At 42.6% G+C, this 19973-nt stretch overlaps 1 protein-coding gene across 4 annotated transcripts in view; it reads left to right on the top strand.

Annotated features, from left to right (window-relative positions):
• The first annotated feature begins 42 nt into the window (after positions 1–42).
• MSRA (methionine sulfoxide reductase A) overlaps positions 43–19973 on the top strand; it is a 197869-nt gene continuing 177938 nt past the window's right edge. The window contains exons 1-2 of one of the 4 annotated variants that reach the window (XM_083605574.1): positions 43–269; positions 13218–13238. In XM_083605574.1, coding sequence (XP_083461700.1) covers positions 65–269; positions 13218–13238 — 226 coding nt within the window. In that variant the 5' untranslated portion in view covers positions 43–64. Of the gene's footprint in view, positions 270–11414; positions 11622–13217; positions 13239–19973 lie in introns of those variants that run through there. The other 3 variants (XM_083605576.1, XM_083605575.1, XM_083605577.1) reach the window with 3 other exon arrangements.

The following is a 19973-nucleotide window of genomic DNA, read 5'->3' as shown; positions in this document are numbered from 1 at the left end:
GCCCAGCCGCTGACCACGTGCCTCCCCCCCCCCCAGCCTCGCGACATGGGTTCCGTCCCGGCGCATGCGCGCGCCACCTGACGGCCGCCGCCTCAACGTCCCTTTTGCCCCAGTTTATGGGGTGGGGGGAGGGGCGATGAGTTCCGTCGGCCTCCGGAGACTCTTCCTCGCTTTCGCAGCCATGGGAGAAGCCGCCTCTTCTGCCCTCAAGGCAGCCGGGGAAAGAGAGGTCCTGCCCGGCCGGAGCCGGAGCCTTGTGCGCCTCCTGGGTAAGTGAGCGGGGAGAGAGAGAGAGCTAAGACTTAAAAAGCGGCCTCCTGAGGGGAACCGGGCGCCTCGAGTCGGAGCGAAGGAGAAGGCCGCGCATGCGCCTCGAGTCGCTGGTGTGTGTGTGTGTGTGTGTGTGTGTGTGTGTGTGTGTGAGAGAGAGAGAGAGAGAGAGAGAGAGCGCGCAGCTCGCGAGGGAGACGTTATTCTCGAGACTGTGGCGCATGCGCGAGCTCTCCCCAGCCGCGCTCGGCGCCTGCGCGCTGAGGAGGTGGGTCGGGGACCTCGCGGTGGTGTTCGGAGGGAGCATGCGCGCCTCTTGGCCCGCCTCTCTCCGAGGGAGAAGCCAAGCCCCAGTGCGCATGCTCCGCGTGGGTCTCTGCAATCTTAGGCGGTGCATAGGTTTTTCAATCAATTTCCTTTATTCGACCGATAGTCAGAAATAAAACATTACACAATAATTATAAACTATAACATCATAGGGGTAGTTACAGATAGGTAGCCGTGTTGGTCTGCCATAGTCAAAACAAAAAAATTTTTTTCCTTTCCAGTAGCACCTTAAAGACCAACTAAGTTAGTTCTTGGTATGAGCTTTCGTGTGCATGCACACTTCTTCAGATACACTGAAACAGAAGTTGCCAGATCCTTCTATATAGTGAGAAGGTGGGGAGGGGTATTACTCAGAAGGGTGGTGGGAATGGGTGGTTGGCAGATAGCTGTGATAAGCCTGTTGACGACTCTTAACGACTGCAATAGGTCTTACAGGAAAAAGCAAGGGGTGAGAAGGTGAAAAATGGCTTTGTCATGTATAATGAGATAAGAATCCAATGTCTTTGTTCAGACCAGGTCTCTCCATGGTTTTAAATTTGGTAATGAGTTGCAATTCAGCAGCTTCTCTTTCCATAGACACCACCTTATACCGTAAACCAACTGACCGACAAACATATCTACATGCCTCTAGCTACCATCCCAAACATACCAAACAGTCCATTGTATATAGCCATGCACACGAAAGCTCATACCAAGAACTAACTTAGTTGGTCTTTAAGGTGCTACTGGAAAGGAAAAAAATTTTTTTGTTTTGATCATAGGGGTACATAAATAAGGTAGGGTTAGGGTACTAGACCTCTCACAGATAACCCACATCAAAGCATTCAGTTATACGTTTCCGACACTTGAGTGCCAGGAAAAGGAATTTAGCCACTGACAAAGTTATTTCCCCCGAAGACTTATTTAGCAGATATGCTGTCTGCTTTCCTCTTTGTCGGGAACTGAGCTGGGGTAAGTATGGAGTTGGTGCATAGGTTGCATTAGGTTGGCTGTTTCTAAGGAGCTGCAGAGGCGGCTGTTTTGCAACTGGAGCAATGATTTTCACGTAGAGTTGGAAGGGACCACGGGAGTCATCTAGTCCAACCCGCTTGCAATGCAGGGATCTGTTTTCCCCACGTTGGGCTCGAACCCACGAGCTTGAGACTGAGAGTCTCGTGCTCTAGTGACTGAGCTATCCCCAGGCTTTGCGCCAATAAAGGGCATTCCATCTCACTCACAGCCTGCGTAAGGCGGTTTTTCAGTTATACTTCCTTGCACACCTCTGGCTTTGGAAAGTTAAGGGTTGCAACTAACGGTTGGAGAAAAATATTTATACATACATACCTTGCCTTTCCCCCTGAACTCAATGTGGCTTACAGCTAAAATAGAAACATCTAAAAACAGTATGTTATCATAAGGCCATTATACATAAAATAAACATGTCATTACAATAAAATATCTGCTTTCCTCCCCCTTTATTTGCAAAAAGAAGACCTGCTCTAATGAAAAGTACCTAAAAAGACACGTTGCATAAAATGTTCTCTTGGAGTTGGGAAGCAACAGAGGGATGGCCCAAGTTTGCAGAGGCGTGTTAAGTTGTTCGGGGTCATTGAAACAGGAAGGGAGCTCTTCAAAACGAGTGAATGGATGTTAAAATGGCATATGCAGTTCTTTGCAAATAAGTGTAAAGTGATACATGCCAGGGTGAAGGAACCCTTAATTTGGCATACAGTAAGCCCACAATTTACACACGTTTAATTTGTGTGCATTCAGATTTACGCACAGGGCAAAAAAGTTTTTTTTTCTAAACCACACAGCCTAGAGCTTGCTGATCAGAAGGTCAGCGGTTCGATTCCCTGCGACAGGGTGAGCTCCTGTTGTTCGTTCCCTGCTCCTGCCCACCTAGCAGTTTGAAAGCACATCAAAGTGCAAGTAGATAAATAGGTACCGCTCCGGTGGGAAGGTAAGCGGCGTTTCCCTGCGCTGCTCTGGTTTGCCAGAAGCGGCTTAGTCATGCTGGCCACATGACCCAGAAGCTGTCTGCGGAGAAATGCCAGCTCCCTCGGCCTATAGAGTGAGATGAGCGCGCAACCCCAGAGTCGTCCGCGTCTGAACCTAACACTCAGGGGTACCTTTACCTTTAAACCCACAATTCACACACATTTAATTTGTGTGCATTCAGATTTACGCACACGGCAAAAAAGTTTTTTTTTTAAAAGGGGCAGGGTTCTGGGAAAATGACATTGGCAATCCCACCCACCATTGAACCCAGAGGGTTTTGACTATACACGATTTTGGCTTTATGCACAAGCTGCTGAACATAGCCGCCTTTATAAGTTGCAGGCTTACTGTGCATGCTCATGGGGACTGAACCAGAGGTGACGGACTAGGAGCATGACCTTGGGATCATAGTAGATAGCTCGATGAAGATGTTAACCCCAGTGTGCGGCAGCTGTGAGAAAGGCAAATTCCATGCTAGGAATTGGGAGAGGAATTGAAAAAAAAAATGATATCATAATGCTGTTATAGAAATTTATGGTGCAACTGCATTTGGCGTATTATCTTAAAAAGCAGAGACATCACCTTGCCAACAAAGGTCCGTATAGTTAAAGCTATGGTTTTCTCAGTAGTGACGTATGGAAGTGAGAGCTGGACCATAAAGAAGGCTGATCGCCGAAGAATTGATGCTTTTGAATTCTGGTGCTGGAGGAGACTCTTGAGAGTCCCATGGACTGCAAGAAGATCAAACCTCTCCATTCTGAAGGAAATCAGCCCTGAGTGCTCACTGGAAGGACAGATCCTGAAGCTGAGGCTCTAATACTTTGGCCACCTCATGAGAAGAGAAGACTCCCTCAAAAAGACCCTGATGTTGGGAAAGATGGAGGGCACAAGGAGAAGGGGACGACAGAGGACGAGATGGTTGGATAGTGTTCTCGAAGCTACCAGCATGAGTTTGACCAAACTGCGGGAGGCAGTGGAAGACAGGAGTGCCTGGTGTGCTCTGGTCCAGGGGGTCACGAAGAGTCGGACACGACTAAACAACAACAAGTACAGTTCTGGTCACCTCACCTCAAAAAGGATATTGTATAGTTGAAAAAGGTTCAGAAAAGGACCACCCAAATGATCAAGTGGATGGAGCGACTCTGCTATGTGGAAAGGTTGCAGCATGTGGGACTTTTTAGTTTAGAGAAAAGGTGAGGTAAAAGTACAGGACCCCTGGACGGTTAAGTCCAGTTGAATTTGGCTATGGGGAGCAGCTTTCATATCTGCTTTCAGACTGAAGGAGCTGGCGTTTGTCTGCAGACAGCTTTCTGGGTCATGTGGCCAGCATGACTAAACCGCTTCTGGAGCATGGAACACCGTGATAAGTGTCAGAGCGCACAGAAACCCTGTTTACTTTTACACCGCGGCGGTACCTATTTATTTACTTGCACTGGTATGGTTTCGAACTGCTAGGTTGGGAGGAGCTGGGACAGAGCAATGGGAGCTCACCCTGTCATGTGGATTCGAACTGCCGACTTTATAATTGGCAAGCCCAAGCGGTTTGGTGGTTTAGATACAGTGCTACCTGCGTCCCCTCAGGAAAGGCGAGTATGAGATGGCATGATAGAAGTTTATAGAAGTGTTCCCTGCCCCTCTTTTTTAAAAAGAAAAAAAACCTGTTCTCTCATGCAATGTGCCTGTACCCTACGATGTATTCTCCACTGAAATTTATAGCAACAGCAACCAGAAACAAGGATGTGTTCATTTTTTGTGTGTGTTTATACTTCAGGTGAAATGATGCAGGGGTAACGCAACTGATACTTAGGTTGAAATTCTTCATGTGACTTTTGGAAAGAAGCAATATGTCAAAAGCGTGCAAATAATCTTTGGTAGATGAACGGTATCCAATATGTATGCATTTCAGATGGCCTGACCGTCTGTCAGAGAAACACAGCTCCTGGGAGTCCTCAAAACCCAACACTGTCTTATCACCTCCTAAGTACCACACACAATATTCATTAGCCAACACTTTCACCTGAAAGCCCCCGCCCCTCCAATCCCTGGAGTTCTTCAAAAGCTGCTTAACATTCCTCTCACACTGCGGTGTGCATGGGCCTGAAGCTTTATTGTGCAAAGCTGGATCCCCACCCCAGAAGGATTCAGATGGGCTTGTAAGCCGAAGTATCTCACCAGAAGGGACCCCCCTGGCAATAAAAGTCAGGTTGCTGGGGAACAGCATCACTTGAGGGGTGGACACGTTTACTCAACTGGCAATCCCTTGATTGCAAAGAAGACATAAAAGAGAAGTATTCAGCAGATTGCATATTCATGAACCTGACCACAAGAAAATGGAGAAGATCTTTATTCGGAGAATGATGCTTGTGTGTTGCTCTGAGAATTTATTCCAGATTACGGAACAAAATAACCTGATGTGAGGGCGTTCTTCAATGCCTGGCTGTCAAGGCTTGGGAAGGCCCTCGAATAAAATACAGCAGCTGATTGGTTCTTCAAATAGTATCTGAGATTAGAGGAAGATGGAGGATTGCATTTAGAAGAGGGAATTTTGGAATTCCCTCTTCTGTGGGCCAATTAAAGATACAGAAGACCTGGCCCTAGCCTCTTCTGCTTCTGGACACTTTATCAAAACATCCTGGGGTCTATGGAGCAGAGATTAATAATTTTGAAATCTTTCCTGCATTCTGTGTCAAGATTGTTTACAGAGTATTACTTCATTTTTCTCACAACTTCCCTGTGAGGCAGATTAAGCTGAGAAACTGTGGTTTATCAAAGTGTGCTGCTTCATTGCTGAGCAAGGAAGCCTATGCAGCAACACTGGTGTAAATTCCCTTATTGCTGAAAATGTGGTCCTGTACTGGGGACGAAGGTGCAATCCTATAGCTTCTATAGTTTATTAACAGTGGCAGCAAGACCAGCCTTTCAGAAACCTGTGAAAAATGTTTATCCATGCATAAAACGGTTACGTACGCCGAGGAGGCAGAATATCTTAGAAGGATCTGTTATCTCCAATTTCCCAAAGGTTGTGTTTACATTTTTTAAAGGACAGTGTTTCATGTACTGCAATTGAGGGATGAATTTCTGATACGGCTTAACAAACCATACTAAAAGCTTTTCTGAGGTTATCAATAACAAAATAGCTGTGCCAGAGATAACATTATAATATGCCTTGTCCACAGCGGTTACTGGGCTTGCTTCCTTCTTTTTATTCAAATTCTCCCTCGAGAGTCTCTGCTTCTCCCGTACCCCAGGGATGAAGAAACTCTGTTCACTTGCGGTTATCAGTATGGACCTGATGTCTGCTGCTGTGAATAGAAAGTGCTGCCACTTCACAGACCTGAGTCACTCCTTTGGTATGCAGAGCTGCTAATGAATAATAATAAAAGATCCTTATATTAACTGAGCCTAGTACTGTGGATCAACCAGCTCTGGCTATTTAGGTAGCTCATTTCCAGGCTCATTTCTCTTTTTCCTGCTTTGAAAGTGATATTTCCTCTTTGCGGTTGATCTGCTCCGTTCCTCCTTCTCTGCGGTTTCCCAGGCTATGGTATCAGAAGTTTCCCAAGGGCTGAGTTGGCTTGACTTCGTCAAAACAAAAACAAGCTCAACTCACCTGCGAGTTGTGCAAGGTCTGCAGCTAGTTTCCACACAAATGAAGAACATTGACTAAGTTTGTGCTGACAGGTAGCCAAATGTACATTGTCCCAGTGACGCCCTAAGCATGTTTACTTGGTGAAAGTCCCGCTGAATTCAAGGGGACTTCTTCCCTGCTATGTGCGCATGTACGGTTTCGACATTTCAAAATCTGCTAATAATTTCTAAGCCTGCTGAGGTTGAACAGATTTTAAAATTAGCTGTCAGAAGCTTTACCACCACTTTAGGCTGAAATGTAAATTCTTACCTACCCTTCAGGCATAAAGTTTGGCAATCTTTAATGGTTTTTGCCTTCAGTGCATGTTTTGGAATACAAACATTTGAAATACATACAAGCATTAATGCTGCAGGAGGCTAACAACAAACCCTGGTTTTTAATACCTGCTTTTACTGGGCAAGGCCTATAGCTCAGTTGTAGAACATCTCCTTTGCAGCATCACCAGCTAGGAGTGTAAAAGACTCCCTATCTGAAACCCTGGAGAGCCACTGTCAAATCAGTGTACACTACTGAACTAGGGGTACTGCTAGTCTGACTTGGTGTAACACAGCTTCCTGTGTCCCTAATAGGGAAGACAGTGGGGCTGTGATTAAAAGGTAAAGGTAAAGGGACCCCTGACAATTAGATAAGTAACTATGCAACTTTTAGAAGACACCTGAAGGCAGCCCTGTATTGGGAAGTTTTTAATATTTTATTATGTTTTAAAATGTGTTGGAAGATGTCCAGAGTGGCTGGGGCAACCCATTCAGATAGGTGGGGTATTCTTCTCTTCTCTTCTTCTTTTTCTTCAGATGAAGGGTGGTACAGAAATACAGTAAATCAGTCAAACAAACAAAAACAAACAAAAAATCTTTGTATTCACAGAGAGTTGGTGATTGAGTGGTTCCTGCAGGGACCTTAAATAGCCTATCCCCTGCTACATCAGTTTCTTTCACTGAACAGTGAGCTGCTTGCCACCCTTCTGAGTGTGCTATGACTTGGCCACACCCCGGGGATCCTAGTACAGTGGTACCTCTGGATGCGAACGGGATCCATTCCGGAGCCCTGTTCGCATCCTGAAGTGAATGCAACCCGTGTCCGCGGGTCACGATTCGCCGCTTCCGCCCATGTGCGGTCATTTTGACCGTCTGCGCATGTGTGAGCGACAAAACCCGGAAGTAGCATGCTCTGTTACTTCCGGGTTGCTGCGGAGCGCAACCCGAAAATACTCATCCCAAAGCTACTTCAACCCGAGGTATGACTGTAAAAGGCTACTTGTATGCATGGTTTCAGGATGGAAACTTACTTTGCGTTTCTGGACAATTTGTTACTATTATTCTATTATTATTATTAGCATTTGTACCCCGCTCTTCAGCTGAAAAGGCTCCCAGAGTGGCTTACTGTATTTTTCCGTCTATAACATGCCCCTGTGTGTAAGACACTCCCTATTTTGGGGGACGCAAAATTAAGAAAATGGGGGGAGATTGCCCTGAGTTGTTGAGCTTTTTTTGGGGGGGGGGTTGTAGGAAATTGCTCATCTGCACGCATCGCAAAAGCCACCTAAAATATGTCCCCGCGTCTGCACAAGCCACCATTCACCCGCCCTAATGCCGCAGCGACAGCCAATCAACACCAGCCCTTGCTGCAGCCACCAATAACACACTAAATAGACGCTGGCAATCTCTGCATCGTGGCAGCAACCAAAACCACATCCCCACTGTGCACTATCCATGTATAAAATGAACCCCAATTTTTAACAATTTTTTTTCAGTTAAAAAAACCCCCTCATCTTATACACGGAAAAGTACGGTACATACAATTACCCACATACAAGTCAATACCTGATTATCTGTACTGAGAGAAGGAGAGAAGAAGATGACCCTGCTAATGCGTCTTGTCTTTTTGGTGGCCTCTGACGCCATCAGCCACGGTGTCCTTCTCAACTACCCTTGTGTGTTGGGAATTGGTGATACGCATTTTAGTGGCATGGCTTCTTCTCCCCTTGGAAATTGTCCTTTGTGCTTCCCCAGGGTTAAATATTGTCTCTCATGCTGTCTTACACCTCCTTGAAGTGCTGTGTGAAGTTGTCTGGGGGCTGGAATGCAATCTAGAGCAAGCCAGTAAAATATTGTGGCTGAGCAGGGGTTTGAAACTCATTTTTCCATTTGTGTGTCCGCGTCTAAGACTGATGTCCTCCCTATTGCAGCATACTATTTCCTGCAGCTAATGCACTCTTTCATGGAAGCATTGATACTTTTTTGAAGCCAGAACATGGACCCTTCAGATTGTGAAACTGTACAGTGTTATCTGCACAGTATAATAACAAATGTTAAAATAACTGTTGGAATTGTCTGGTGGGGGTGGATCCAGGAAATTACGGACTGGTTAACTTAATGTCTCCCTTAAAGGGAAGCGGGTGGCGCTGTGGGTTAAACCACAGAGCCTAGGACTTGCCGATCAGAAGGTCGGCAGTTTGAATCCCCACGACGGGGCGAGCTCCCGTTGCTCGGTCCCAGCTCCTGCCAACCTAGCAGTTCAAAAGCATGTCAAAGTGCAAGTAGATAAATAGGTACCGCTTCAGCGGGAAGGTAAACGGCGTTTCCGTGCGCTGCTCTGGTTTGCCAGTCATGCTTAGTCATGCTGGCCCCATGACCCGGAAGCAGTACGCCGGCTCCCTCGGCCAATAAAGCGAGATGAGCGCCACAACCCCAGAGTCGGCCACGACTGGACCTAATGGTCAGGGGTCCCTTTACCTTTACCAAACTTAATGTCTGTTCCAGGAAGACTGGTGGGAGGTATTGCTGAAGATAAAATAACCAAGCATATAGAAGGACAAGCTTCGCTGAAGCACAGCCAGCATGGCTTCTGTAAGGGCAGTGACATGTAGTCCTGGGCATGGTTGGCCAATTGGTGTTAAAGAAGGATAGAACTTTTTTTATGTATGCCACAACAGCAGCAAGAATACTTATTGCAAGGTATTGGAAGACACAAGATTTACCCACTCTGGAAGAATGGCAGATGAAAGTGATGGACTATATGGGATTGGCGGAAATGACTGGCAGAATCCGAGACCAGGGAGAAGAGTCGGTGGAAGAAGACTGGAAGAAATTTAAGGACTATTTACAGAAACACTGTAAAATTAACAAAGGTTAAAATGATGCTGGAATGAAACGAAGTGGTATTAGTAACAATGTTAAAAAGGAGTATGCAAAAATGATTTATTAAATAGATGAAATTATAAGGTTACAATATGTCAAGATAAAGAACTAAGATAAAAACAAAGAGGGAAAGGATTTGCTGAATTAACCATTTGAAATGGAATACAAAAAAGGGAGGTGTGAGGAGGTCAGGGAAACAAGTGAATGAAAAATAAGACATTGAAAGATGGACTTATTTTTTTTACTGTTTTTTCTATTTTCTTTTTCTTTTTTTCTTCTTTCTATTCTGTATCTTTTTTATTGTTTGTATTTTTTCTGTATTATTTTATTATTTTTGTAAACTCTTTCTCAAAATTTGAATAAAATATCATTTAAAAAAAAATGTAAGGGCAGTGACATGACATGACAGTGGCCAAACTGATGTCTGTGGGAAACCCTCAAGCAGGATTCGAGCACAAGAGCAAGTTTCTGCAGTTTCCAGCAACTGGTATTCAGAAGTATTACGGCCTCCAACTATGGAGGCAGGGCATAGCCAATGATGGTTAGTGGGCATTGATAGCCCTCTCCTCCATGAATTTGTCAAATCCCCTTTTAAAGCTATCCAAGTTAGTGGCCATCACTGCCTTCTGTAGGAGGGTGTTTTAACTGTAACACTGGTTTTAACTGTGGTTTGGGGTGGATAATAATTAGGTGTGCCTGATACTGATTTTATTGTAAAAGAAGAAGAACAAATGTTTGCAAATGGACAGCAAGATCCCTTTAAGAATTCTTTTTCAATGCCAGCATAGTGTCACCAGGCATTTGTAGGAGAGGGAAGCACTTTTTATGAACTGGTCCCAATTCAATGCCTTTTGTATCTTACGGAAGGTACACGGGTGGCACCGTGGGTTAAACCACAGAGCCTAGGACTTGCCGATCAGAAGGTCGGCGGTTCGAATCCCTGCGACGGGGTGAGCTCCCGTTGCTCGGTCCCAGCTCCTGCCAACCTAGCAGTTCGAAAGCACATCAAAGTGCAAGTAGATAAATAGGTACCGCTCCTGCGAGAAGGTAAACGGCGTTTCCGTGCGCTGCTCTGGTTCGCCAGAAGCAGCTTAGTCATGCTGGCCACATGACCCGGAAGCTGTACGCCGGCTCCCTCGGCCAATAAAGTGAGATGAGCGCCGCAACCCCAGAGTCGGCCACGACTGGACCTAATGGTCAGGGGTCCCTTTACCTTTTACCTTTACTGTATCTTACGGTCTGACCACCCATTGCCTGTGGTTCCACCTGACAAGATATCTGACAAGATGAGACACAAGGAGGGGAGGGGAAATTAACATTCCTTGTATTTTCTTTGAGAACAAAATGATTATAATTTCAGTTTTAGCCATGATTTAGGTCTGTTTCCATAGTGGAGCTTTCCCCATTATCACCAGTCAGCCTGATATTAATGCAGTATTCCATGCTTCTTAATGTTATGGGTAGAACCTCCTTCGAAAGAAGCTTGCCATCTTTATGTATTGCCTGCAGACGTTTATAGAGAACACATTTCTTATCGCTGAATGGTGCGCATTGCATCCAGTTCTCCAGGACTACTGAGTAAAATGTTTTTGTTACCATTGTGCACAGTGTACTAAACCATGAAGGCTGTAAGGCGATTTGGCAGGATGAAGCGATGCTGGTGCCAGGATTTGGTTTCTAGCCAACAATTTTGGCTAAGAATATATACATATATGTATATGTATACATATACATATACATCTATACTCACACACACGTTTATATGTGTATATATATGTGTGTGTGTGTGTGTGTGTATATATATATATATATATATATATATATATATATATATATATGTTTATTAATTGACTTGCAAAGGGCATCTATTGGAAACAAGGACTTCCAACAGCCTGGCACAGGCTGGAGCTCTGCCAAGACTGCTTGGGAAGGTTGCCATGCTGCAAGCAAGCAAGCAAGCTGAAGAAAGGGGGGAAAAGGCAAGACTTGGCACTGTTCAATCAAATCGGCTTCTTTTGTCTGCTTTCTCGGCTTGAGCTTCAGGAAAGAAAACCATCTTGGGATACAGAAAAAAACTCAGAAGTTTTCGGTGTCCAAACTTAGAAGATTATTAAAAGTCGCTTGGGCTTTTTTGTTTTGTTTTGTTTTGTTTTAAAGCGGCGGTATATTAAAATTCGTCCATCACTGGTTTGGGAAATAGCAGCCTTTCTTAAAGAAGCCACCACAGTGTTTTGTCTTTATACATATAGGATAATACGGTATTTGAATTTTGAATGTATAGTAAGGTTGGAAGATGGGGATGAGGGGGCGGGGGCGGGGGGAAGATTCTAAGTTTTAAAATAATGGTATACATTTGCAGAATAAAAGTTCTCATTGACTTTAAGCTTTTGGGATCAAGCTGAACAGTTGTTTTTATTCAAAAAAACTGGTTTGAGGGTATAAGCTTTCCTTTCTTTCACCTTTATAATACATTGCAAATGATAACTTTTAAAAGGGATCCCCTCTGATATATGTTCCTATATACGCTGTGAAATGATATAGTTTAAATATTGATGTAAAATAGTGTTTTGCATTTTCTTAAAGCAGCAGCATTTGTTTTCAACGATTCCTCCTTTACCTAGCATGTTTCCCTTCAATTGGTGACAACAGGGAAAACCCACAATGTTCAGCTTGAAGGCACCAGTCTTTGCTTGAAGACATGCAGCTAGAAAGATGGCAATTTGTTTTAGTGCCTGGAAACAGTTTGGGGCATACAGTATAACTTTCAAAAGACGCTTGTGAAATTAGCGAATTGTACACTTCAGGAGCAAATTGTAATGGATTCTGTAAATTTTTTTGATGGTGGCAAGAATTGCAATTTGGGCTAATCGCTCAGGATGAGGAAAGTTTTGGGTTAAGTAGGTTCTGTTCTGTTCTGTTCTGTTGATTGAGATAACTGGTAGAAAAAGCCCCACAATTTATTTGCTTGAGTTTGAATTTATTGGGTTAAGTAGTTTAACAATGAATGAAGATCAGATTCAGTGCGATTTTAGTTATGCAATTAGATACAGAGTAATTTTCTCTTAAAACAGTCTTTAACTTTATGACACAGGAGAGGAATAGTTTATTCCTAATTTTGAACCAACAAATACACAACTATCTTGTCAACTAGGCCTCGAATTACTCCATTTCTTTCCTTCATGACTGGTTTAGAGAGTTATGACAGTCTAGTATGGGTCATTTTCACTTAGCATAAATAGTTGATGAACTTTTTTTGAAATATGAGATTGTTCAGTTTTGCCACCAGCTGTTAGAGTAACAAGTTTCATCATAATTTTTTTACAAAACAAGCCCCTGACTGTGTTTAAAAATCTTTATGTAGATCCTGAATGTACATAGAAAATTGTTACGTTTGTGATGCCAAGCACACTTATGAAGAAATTAATTCCCTTGAAATTCAAAGAACTTTATGAATAGCAAGCTTAGGACTGGAATGTTAAAGAGCCAAAAATAGTTGGAGTTTTTAGTGTATGTAGAATAGAAGTTGATATATTTTTAATAAAAAAGTTCTTGCCTAGCTGAACAGATTCCAGAGTCATTACAGTAAAGCACATGCTGTCACTGAACTTCTTTTTGTGTCTTATTGCAGTGTTTGTTGTAATGGCTTGCTTGGAAAGATATTTAGGACTGCCTTTGTAAGATCCCATTTAATTTTTTGGAAATGAAAGGTCTGCATGTAGCTTATTTTATTTTGTAACATTCATGCTAATATTCATGTAGATTTGATTGCATTTTATAGGGTTGAAGTTACCATTATTATTAATGTTCTTTTTCTGTGTTTATCTTTTGTATAATTCTTCATAACATAACATAAGATGAGCAGTATTCAGCCAAAGGTAAGCACTTTAAAACTGCTTTGATTTGAAAGAGAGATATTTAAACACATTGAATTCTTCCATTGGATTGAATGGGATTGAATGTCCAATCCGGTGCATGATTCCATGAAAGTTAGAGCCACTGTATCCAATGGGATTTACTCCCTACTAGGTGTGCTTAGGATTCTGCAATGGTATGCCCAGTTATATAGGAATAAACTATTGAACTCAGGGGAACACAGCAGATGTGTAGGGTTACACAGTTAAGCAGGATTACTTTGGTGTATTGTGCCCTTTGGTCTTGAAAACCTATTCCAATTTTTGCTTGCAATTCCTAAACAAATATATGGGAAAGTATGCAGAATTTTAAAGGAGGATATACCAAGTAACCTGCTTTAAATATACTTTGACGTATTCATGCAAGATGCATTAGTATTCTGCTTACCTTTTTCAAAAGTTTTTTAAAAAAACTTTTTAGCCAAATGATTGCCAAGGAATTATTCTGAATCCCCAAACTGAGATGCCACAAGAGTGCATTGTTTGTGTGTTATGGACCCAAAATTCCAGGCTTTTGGAATGAAATTCTCTCTAAAAGTGCAGTGAGCCAGCTGGAAAAATAACTGAATTTTGAAATGTTCTTTAAAATAGATTCAGATACGATACGATAATCTTTATTGTCGTTGTCCTATACAGAACATGTAATATAGGGGAGTATTCAAATATACAAACTGCCAATTTATTCTGAAATGCTATATTTCTTTAGAGGTGCTAATTTGAATGCAATCCAGTCACAGTAGCTCCTGCACAACTTTCATTGAAATTGTTAGGATTCACAATGGAGTATTAAAATATTACAATGCTCTGGCTCAATCTCCATTGATTTGATGGGGTTTGCATAGGAGGAGTTCCTGGGGATTGCACTTTTTGCTGCAGCATGTACGACATGTGTTAGAATTTTTTTTAGAAAATGCCATTACCAGCAACGTGTTAATAATGTATTAGGCCTTAGGTAGACAAAATGTTTAGCTACAGTTTGTTTCCTTTACCACAGTTATCGTATTTTTTGCTCTATAAGACTCACTTTTTCCCTCCTAAAAAGTAAGGGGAAATGTGTGTGCGTCTTATGGAGCGAATGCAGGCTGCGCAGCTATCCCAGAAGCCAGAACAGCAAGAGGGATTGCTGTTTTCACTGCGCAGCGATCCCTCTTGCTGTTCTGGCTTCTGAGATTCAGAATATTTTTTTTCTTGTTTTCCTCCTCCAAAAACTAGGTGTGTCTTGTGGTCTGGTGCGTCTTATAGAGTGAAAAATATGGTAGCTAAATCTGAGCAATCTAGTCTTGAATAAACTAAGCAATAATGGTTGTCTGTAAGAATACCGGGATGTGAAACCCTGGTTAAGGCTGTTTCCTCGGTTCTCCAGTTGCTCTGCTTTCAAGGTGGCAGGCATGTCTTAGCCCAGGCATAGGCAAACTCAGCCCTCTACAAGTTTTGGGACTACAATTCCCATCATCCCTGACCACTGGTCCTGTTAGCTAGGGATCATGGGAGTTGTAATCCCAAAACTTCTGGAGGGCTGAGTTTGCCTATGCCTGTCTTAACCAGACTCCCTAAACATTTGTTTGTTTCAGTGCTTATTTGTATCTCGCTTTCCTTCCAAGTGGAAGCACAACATGGTTAACATCATCAAACAACAAAGCATAAAACAATATCCAAAGACAATCAAACACCATGAAAAGTTAAGTATAGGACCTCAGTTGTTGTTGCTGTGCTGTGATTTGTTGGCAATTCACAGCAACTACAATAAGGGAAGAAGAAAGAGGGGGATCAGTTGTACACCTTCCCCATCCAGGACAGGATGAAAAGCATTTCTTCAAAATTGGGAGTGTAGGTAAAACCTTTAGGAAGAACTTCCTACCCATTAGAGCAGTTCAGCAGTTAGAGCTATATGTCTGGTTCCTCATTCTGAAATGAAACTTTTGAAGAAGGAATAAAGTAGGTTTCCCCCACCCAAGAAATAAATAAACCCAAGTGGGCACAATTATGTATATGTTTGGGAACCAGGTGATATCATAAACTTGAGTTTGAACTGTCATTGAATGTCCTGTGTATAGCGAATGAAGAGTGAGTAGGATGACTGGGTTTGCAAAGCAAGGTGGTATTATTATTATTATTATTATTATTATTATTATTATTATTATTATTCCACCCATCTAACTGGGGTACCCAAGCCACGCTGAGCGGTTTCCAACAAATTAAAACACAGTAAAACATCATATTTTAAAAAAAGCCCTAAACAGGGCTGCCTTCAGGTGTCTCCTAAAAGTCAGAAAATTGTTTATCTCCTTGACATCTGATGAGAGGGCATTCCACAGGCTGGGCATGACTACTGAGTTCCCGGTCCCCTATAACTTCACATCTTGCAATGACGGAACCGCCAGACGGCCCTTATAAAGGTCAGCTTTGTGGGAAAGATCAAGGAATACAGAAGAACAGAAAGAGCCCCTTGTATATCAAACATTATAGTAAACACCTTCCACAGAGGAACCACTGTGTACTTGGCCTGTGGGGAGCACCTTCTGTCTAGTTCAAGGGTAGCTAACTTGTGGTCCTCCAGATACTGTTGGACTTCAACTCCCATCAGCCCCAGCCAGTGTGGGTAATGGCGAAGAATGAAGGGAGTTGATTTATTTTGCTTAATTTACTTAATAAAATTTACATACCGCTTGACTGGAAAAAAAATGCCTTAAAGTGGTTTACAAAGAGATAAAACAATTGTTTTATCTCTTTGTAAACCACTTTAAGACATTTTTTTTTACAATGTTTACAACAGTACTTTAAAACATACAAAAGTTAAAATACTAAATAAAACAGATTAAAAATACCTCAAATTTTTAAGCATCTGTGTATGTTTTTTTAAACAAGAATGCTTTTAGCAGGCGTCGAAGAGTACAGCGAAGTCGCCTGCTTGATCTCAATAGGCAGGGAGTTCTGATGTGTCGGTGGCACCACACTAAACAATCAAGTTCTTACAAATGCAGAACGGGTATTATGTGGTACCTGTAATAGTGCCAGTTCTGCCTATCGAAGTGGTTGAGCGGGCAGTTGTGGAGTAAGCAGATTTTGTAGCTAAACTGGAACCAAGTTGTTAAGGACTTTATATGCTAATAGTAACACCTTGAACTTGGCCCAGTAGCAGATTGGCAATCTGTGCACATCTCTGAGCACAGGTGTTTCACGCTGATGAGGTATCTTAAGTAGACATCAAGTAGATGGTTGATTTAGGAAAGCTGGAAATTCAAGCAATATTTCAGCACCTTGGACAGAGCACTGGAGCTCTAAAGGCAGAGCCCATCAGTGCTCTTAGTAGCTGTGAACAGGAGTTCTACGTACAGTGCTGCCCAGGCCACCTTCCTTTTGAGGGGTCTGCCTACATTTAAAGCAGCTTTGCTTTTGCCTTGTACACATACTGGCTATACTGTTAAACCTGTTGTTACCTTGAGATTGTGGTGAGGCAGGATGCTGAGGGCTTTTGGGCAAGAGGTATCTCTCACATTCAAGGGTGCCAGAGATTAGGTGGTCGCAAGATTTGAGGATGGACGATGCGAGTCCGAAGATTCTTTCCCTTCTTCAGTGGAAGAACCCATGGAAATGTGCTGTTCAGCGACTTATTTTCTGCAATAGGAATTTTCCTCCAAAGAGGAGGTCTACAAGTCTGTAGCTGGTTCTTGAGCCTGATGCTAAGTGTTCCCTCCAAATAACGTTTGCCTGGAAGGAAGTCTCATTAGTTTTAATGGAACTTATTTCCACAAAAGTGACAGGCTTAGTTTTCATTTTACCTGGAAAGTGACAAAAAAACACACCACCCCTGTGTCTCCTTCCCTCTCCCCTGCACCAGCACTGTCTTATTCTCTGCTGCTGGTTATGTTTTTAGCATTTACTGGTGATATTATTTTGACAAGGCTTGTAGCAGAAAGGTAATCATCAGTGTGCTGTGCTGTTTTATGAGGTAATAATCTAGTTCCTTTATTTGAATAAACTGCTTGGCCTTTGGGCTCCTAGTCTTCACTTGAAAAAACTAGATTGGATTATTGCTTTGTACAAGAGAGACGTGTTCTTGTTTTGATTTATTATAAGCCTTTGCCAATTACTGATCGCTTGCCCTGCTCCTGATTTTCAAAGCATTTATATTTTGGCAAACCTGTAGTCAAATATTGATATTGGAAAAGTCTCTTGACGGTGATCCTATCATTATATTCTTATGATAATTCTCATTATAATTTGAAAGTTTGCTGCTAGTGACCTGGCCAATTCTTGAAATGGAAGCAGTCCTAAGCGCTTGAAAGGGAGTGTGTTTGGAATCAACACAACTTGCTTCGAAGTAAATAGGAATGCAAAATTAAAACTGACTGCCTCAGAAGGACTTGACCTTTATGTTCAAGTGTTAGGAAATAATGGGGGAGCCACTTGATGACTTCGAAGCAGTGGACAAGAGTGGGAGATTAAATGCTGTTCAGTTTTCTACCAGTGTTATACTCCCAAGGGAATTTTGTTGTCTAAGAACAAAAAAGAGTGCAAATCAACAAGGCTTTCCATTTATGATCTTCCGTTTTTTAATAAAACATTTCAAAATTTTAACCCCCCCCTTCTCATCAGCGTCACAAGGCAGCTAACAGCAACATTTTTTGAAATAAAATAACAGCAATAATAAACAACAAGCAACAGCAGATTAACAAAACAAATAAATAAAAAATTAGTTTGAACTGATTGGGGTATTAGTTGAGCTGATTGAGGTCAGCAGCAGAAAATTTTACAGTGCTTTGTGTGTGTGTGTGTGGGGGGGAAATCTGTTTTATAAGTTCATTTGAAACAATGAATTGATTCCAATTGCAAATATTCATTTCCTATGAATCATTTCCTATGAATTAGCTTGTTGGATACCTAATGGGAGGGAGTTCCAGAGTGTAGGTGGCACCACACTAAAGGCCTGATACTGACACCTTGCAGAAGGGCCTCCTGATATGATGGCATCTGCTGGTTCCCTCTACTGCAGAGCATGGTGATTGGTTCGGTATGTAGGGCGAGAGAGGATCCTTCAGGTATCCTGGTCCCAAGCTATTTAGGGCTCTGTACACCAATAATATCACCATGAACCTAGCCCAGTAGCTAATCGGCAGCTGGTGCAGTTCTTTCAAGAGTAGCATAATTGTTGTTGTTGTTTAGTCGTTTAGTTGTGTCCGACTCTTTGTGACCCCCTGGACCAGAGCACGCCAGGCACTCCTGTCTTCCACTGCCTCCCGCAGTTTGGTCAAACTCATGCTGGTAGCTTCGAGAACACTGTCCAGCCATCTCGTCCTCTATCGTCCGCTTCTCCTTGTGCCCTCCATCTTTCCCAACATCAGGGTCTTTTCCAGGGAGTCTTCTCTTATCATGAGGTGGCCAAAGTCTTCACGATCTGTCCTTCTGTAATAGGACATACATAATAGCATAATAGGATGATGTTATTCTGTCCCAGTGAGCATTTTTTATTATTATCTAAAGAGTATTTATTTTATTCCTCACCCTGACTGCCTCCAAGAAATAACACTGGGGGAAACCCCAAAGAGGGGTACATACAGCGACTTGGTAAAGCAGAATTGAACAATCCCGGGAGTGAGGAACAAAAGTAGAACTGTCTAAGCAAAGACAATTAAACTAGACCTGCGGAAGGCATATCCTTTCTTCTTTGAGTTTTAAACTGAGAAAGTCCCTTGGAATTCTAACAGATTTTGTCTCAGGTACAGGCTAACAAGAATGAGCAGGAAGGACTACAATACCAAACTTTCACTACAGAACGCTGTACACACCTGTTGTCAAAACTCCCTTAACCACTGTGTCTATTTGCTTGCTTGCTGAGCTTGTCTGCGGAGAAGGACATAGGTCTTCTCCTTTATCCAGTCTTTATTGTATGGCTGGTATGTCTGAGTATCAGCACGATAAACAAGGCGGCTGAGGTCAGCCAAGTCATCAGTGAAATCAAATAACTGGCTAATATCATATGTAATTGCAGGACTGTTAGGATTGTGTTTTGTACTGAGTTGAATAGGATCCAAAAGGCAGCAGTCTGATTGGTCCTAGAACAATAGGATTCAACAATAGGGTCCAGAATGCAGCAGTCTGATTGGTCCACAGGAGCCACCCAATCCAGCTCCAGGTGGAAGTGAATCCGCAACCTGAGTGGCCTACAGGTGAATCCCAGAATTAGCCAATCACGTGGGGCCCATTGTGTAAATAATGTCTATAAAGCAGACATTCTGGGGGAACTTCCATTCCTCCTCACCACTATGAGCTGAATAAAGAGCATGAAATCCACTCTCGACTCCGAGTATATTTCAGATTCATTCTCTTCAGACGCTCTTCATACTTTTTACAGACACCTTCCATGCATTCATTCACAGATTCATAATCAGCATAAGTCCTGCCTTCTGGTTGTTTGGTAGGTTGAACAAGCAAAATTGTGTGAGCTTTTGAGCTGCCGCATTCTGTATTAGCTCTGCTTCAGGCAGCAAAATGTATTGGGCTGTTGCTGGATAAGGCATTTTCTTCTGTGCAAGGATAGGAGTGGATGCCTCTCTCTCCTAAGGTGATATTTGCTGTGACACATGCACATATCATTCAAAAATGAAAGCTTTCTTTTGAAAACAACCTGTTAGTATTATAGGTAAATTATAGGAGACCATAGTTCAGTTCTATATTTACATGAAAAATACTTCCCGGTAT

This window comes from Podarcis filfolensis (assembly GCF_964270895.1).
Source record: "Podarcis filfolensis genome assembly, chromosome: 3".
Taxonomy (NCBI): domain Eukaryota; kingdom Metazoa; phylum Chordata; class Lepidosauria; order Squamata; family Lacertidae; genus Podarcis; species Podarcis filfolensis.
This window is presented reverse-complemented; position numbering and strand designations above follow the sequence as displayed.